This window comes from Rosa chinensis, chromosome 7 (genome assembly GCF_002994745.2).
Source record: "Rosa chinensis cultivar Old Blush chromosome 7, RchiOBHm-V2, whole genome shotgun sequence".
NCBI classification, from domain to species: domain Eukaryota; kingdom Viridiplantae; phylum Streptophyta; class Magnoliopsida; order Rosales; family Rosaceae; genus Rosa; species Rosa chinensis.
In genome coordinates this window covers 11,774,460-11,779,285 of record NC_037094.1, presented here as the reverse complement: position 1 = coordinate 11,779,285, position 4,826 = coordinate 11,774,460, and the positions used below count along the sequence as shown (strand labels likewise).

The following is a 4,826-nucleotide window of genomic DNA, read 5'->3' as shown; positions in this document are numbered from 1 at the left end:
TTCTTATTATTTTCCTTATCTATTTTCATTTTCCAATTTCACAACATACTCATTAAAACGTTCATATATATTTAATAAGAATTAAAAATATAATTAAGATCATATGACATAAAAATGTATGATATATATGTTGAATGCATATTGGTGAGTTTATGATTCATGACCTAAATCTAAGTCAACCAATTATATTTGCAAAAAAAAACTAAAAAAACTAAAAAAATTTAAATAATTAATCATGTGGTACAAAAAATAGAGAGAGAAAATTTAAAAAAAATGATTTTTTTTTAGAATAAAAAAAATGATTTCTTAATTTTTGTATAGGGCTAAAATAGAAAATTAAAAAAAAAAAAAAAAAAAAAAACAGAATAGTTCATGGCATTTTCTTATTGATTAGACATTAATTTTTGAAACCAAAGTTTGATTAAGAAATGTATATTTAGTTAAGATTTAGAGAGTGGTTAAATCATTGAAATGACTAACTTTTTTATTTTAAAGATAACAATTTTGCAAATTATATGATTGAGGTTATTTGAGGAAGTTTAGTGAGGTTTGGTGAGTAAATTTAGTATTTGAAAATTTGATAAGAGGTGTCAAAAGCATAGAGGTCAAGTGAGCAAATTTGGAGGTTCCAATAGAAAAACTTTTTTTTTTTTGTGGCTTGATGGGGTCCAAAATTGAAGAAAATATGCTTATTATAGCACATATGCCGAGTATATTCTTATGTTTTCATAGTGTTATACCAAATTATTAAAATTCATATTCTTATCGTAGTGACTTTTTTTTTTATTGTTACAAAGGAGGCCTAACAGACCTTAAACAAAAGGAAAAACAAAAAATTAGCCCTTAGGCCTTGTTCTATCTCCCCTAGCTCTTGGGAGATTGTAGAGATCATTAGTGAAAGCACTAGCAACATGAGGGGGAGGGGTGTCAAAAATCACAATACCATAGCCATGGCTGAGACTTCCCTTAGCAAGAGCATCAGCAGTATAGTTGCTTTCTCTGAAAATATGTTGGATCCTAACGTCTTTAAAACCATTGATTAGATGTCTACAACTATTGATAATGTTGCCTAAAGGATGAGATATAGGACAACCATCAATCAACAACTTAACAAAGATTGTTGAGTCAGATTCTACTAGGCCTGGGATCGGTTCTGAAAATGTCATTTTTTGTCAAAACCGGAACCGGAAAGCCTGTTCTGATTCGATTATGATGTTTTTCATAGAAGGAACCAAACCGAACCGTTCTGTTCGGTTCGGTTATGAGCTGTTTTCGGTTCCAATTCATTAACAGTTGCTTCTCCTTGCTGTGTTGCAGGTACTACCATAAGTACCAACAAGTGAAAACAAAGATATTGCACCATCTTAAATTCTCAGTGTAGAAGATAAGGCAATGAAGATTTGCAGCAAGTCATCCATACCCAATCCAATTGAAAAGCATTTCTGATAGTGGTAGGCCAATTGAAAGACTCCCATATGGTGATAGCTTTAGTGCAGTCCCTAAAAAGATGCAGAAGAGTTTCTTGGCTCCTTGTACAAGCATGACACTTATCATTTTCAATAAACCCTCTTCTAACTCTCTGGACATTTGTAAGAAGTCTACCATGAACAATAGTCCATAAAAAGGTTTTTAATTTGGGGGGAATGTTCATTCCCCAAATGAATTTCCATTGGAATCGATTATGTTCCATAGGGTTAAAAACAGTACTATAGGCTGATTCACAGTAAAACATCCATTAGTAGTGTAACCCCAAATTTGTATATCAGCTCCGCAACCATCAAAGCCAAGGGGAACACAAAGAATTTCATGAATAATGTCTTGAGGTAAGCATAGAGATAGTAAATTCATCTTCCAGCCATTGTTATCCCAAAATGAGCAAACAAGAGCATTCATATCAATATGAGCATAAGGAAGGGCTACATTAAAAAGCGGAAGCTTACCAATCCATACGTAAGTCTTATCGTGGTGACTTTCGATAGAAGCAAACTAATAAGTCTCAAACTAAATTCTTATAATTTAATTCATGTTATGTTCCTATCGTGTCAATTTTATCAATTCTAGATCAAACCATCAATCAACCATTAGTTTGTTGTCAATGCAGAAGGCCCTCTTGTACTAAAGCGTCCTTAGAGAACTTTGTTCACCATGTCTGTTACTTTTCAGTTTACCATGCCTCAAATGAAGTATGCAAAAGATGACATCCATAAGCACAATACAGTTAATCAGCCCATGCTGAATATGGGCTATTCCACATGCAAATTTCTCCCATGCTAGTCCAAAACTGTATTGAGCTAGATATGAAACAGTTTCTTGTTAGGAAACTCAAATCGCCAAAGAAAAATCAGAAGCCTACTTCATAGATAATTTACATTATGAGTTTAAGACAAAAAAAACTTTTAAGACAATGTGAAAGATACATATTTTTTTGGTAGTAAAGATTTAAGAACATACATGTGATGCTAGTTTAATCCAGTAAAACCATTATTGTAGCAACTACCAAGTTAACAGGTAGAAAACCGGACGAAAAATATTTTTCATCATCATTTTAACAGAGTAATCAAGCATTAGCAGCCTTCTCCACAGGTGAGGCCTCTGAGCTGCCATTTGATGATTTAGCCAGCTTTGTTTGATAGTCTTTAACAGCTGCCTTGATGGCATCCTCAGCAAGCATGCTGCAGTGTAGCTTGACTGGAGGAAGAGAGAGATGTTTCGCAATTTCCCTGCACGACAGTCAAAGAATATAATCAGAACAGTGATACTCAAAGAGAACAAGCGGATACGGAATACTCAATATAAACCACTGAGGAGGACATACAAATTTTGCTTGGCACATTACACATACATATTGCCTACTTTAGGGAAACCGACTCCAGCAGGAAATAAACCAACATGCCATGAAGGCAAATCTATAGCAGACCCTGGCCACTTAACAGAAATAACTAAGAAAAAGGGTCACTAAAGAACTGTAATCAGGTTAGTGGGCACCCAACACAAAAGCTTTCCTGTTGACTATAGCATGGATTTGAATTCCATAAACATGTACTGGTGAACAAAATTAACACAGGGCCCTTCTTATCATGTATATTACAAAAACAGTGAAAAGATCATAGCAGCAAATTGCAGTCACATGTTTCATCGTGGCCGATAAGTTAATACTAACACGACACAGCTGTAAACCCAACTAGGTATTGAATCCATTAAGTTAGAGACAACATCCCTAAGAAATCATATAACAATACAAGCAGAAGTAGAGGAAGTCAACCTGTTCTTAACAATAATTCCTAAATGCTGAGGATGGCAGAGCAACAATAATAGGCACAAACTCCACAAGCTAATATTACAGGGTTAAATCTAACATGCTAGAATGATTAGAGCTACAAACCTAATATATGAAGGCAATCATGAACACCCGCAAGATAAGAAATTCTAAACAAAAAATATAAGCAGAACTTACGTGTTCTTAATAGTCAGGACCTCCTCCATTTGCTTCCCCTTCACCCATTCAGTAGCTGAAATGAGAGACAAAGCCCAGCATTAAACAAATAAATACAGATGCTAAGCAAATTACATAAGCCCGAAACCTAAGCAAATATTATCTGAAGCCTCCTGCAAAAACTATCAGTTCTCTCTGAACCCACATGAAATTCCAGATACCAAAATTGATTCCAGCTACCGTTAAGTCCACCAAATTAATCCACTCATATCATAATTCCTCAAATCAATAAATTTCTTCTATTGATTTGAAATGAAAGTAATACAGAGAGAGAGAGAGAGGTATGATGAGGTGACACGGCACTAACCGACGGAAGAGGAGGCGATGGCGGATCCACAGCCAAAGGTCTTGAAGACGGCGTCAGTAATCTTGCCATCGTCGCCGACCTTAATCTGGAGCTTCATGACGTCACCGCAGGCCGGTGCGCCGACGAGTCCGGTGCCGACGGAGGGGTCGTTTTTGTCGAAGGAGCCGACGTTGCGGGGGTTGTCGTAGTGGTCGACCACCCTCTCGTGGTAGAGACGCGGCAGAGTCAGGGCCGCCGGCAGCTGGGCCTCGCGAGACCCTTGGAGCAGCCTCTTCGATACTAGCCTCAACATTGATGGGTTTCTTCTTTCTTCCTTCTTTGTTCGCGAAACGTTTCAGGTGATTCGATTTTGTGAAGGACAGGAGAGGAACCTCTGGTGGGGATAGTGATGAATATTAGGGATTGAGACGGAGAAGGGCGGTTTGGCGGGTTTTGGGGGTACGTGGACGGTGGAGATGGCTCCTACAGCCTGTAGCGATTGACATATTGGACAGATATTATTAAAAAGGAGTTCTATTCCCATTCTTCTGGATGCCCTTTTTAGATTTTTAGTATTTTTTTTTTTGAGAAAATGAAAATTCCATTAATAATCAAACACATTACATAGCATTGGATCCATAGTTACGGGACCATCAACATAAGTGACTTCTATGAGCCAAAAAGGCTCAACCCCTAACCAAATTTTACACTCATACCCGCGAGTTACAATGAGTACCAACCAAACTTGTACCGATACAACCCAGCCACCAACATTAAGATGAACTGTTTTCACCAGTTCGGACACCGCAACCCAAAACCGCCAAGCCACGTGTGAGGGTGATTCACCATCACGTTGATAACCAAAAAACACTGACAAAAGACCAGACCATGACACCATAACAATGGCATCGACCCTACCCAGAAACACCCAACCCTTTGCTCACAAGAGGAGGGACTTATTTTCAACAGAACAACAACCGGACAGAAAACTCAAAACCTAAAGAAACTGAAAACAACACAAACCAAGTGAGGCCCATGAAAAGAAGC

General features: G+C 37.3%; 1 protein-coding gene across 1 annotated transcript; it reads right to left on the bottom strand.

Moving 5' to 3' along the window:
* Positions 1–2,327: 2,327 nt before the first annotated feature.
* Positions 2,328–4,185, bottom strand: LOC121050843 (iron-sulfur cluster assembly scaffold protein IscU-like). The gene is made up of 3 exons (XM_040512173.1): positions 3,801–4,185; positions 3,455–3,509; positions 2,328–2,720 (listed from the first exon to the last, which is right to left on the bottom strand). Exons 1-3 carry the CDS (start codon positions 4,090–4,092, stop codon positions 2,558–2,560), a joined length of 510 nt encoding a protein of 169 aa, XP_040368107.1. The 5' UTR covers positions 4,093–4,185; the 3' UTR covers positions 2,328–2,557.
* Between the last annotated feature and the right edge of the window lie 641 nt (positions 4,186–4,826).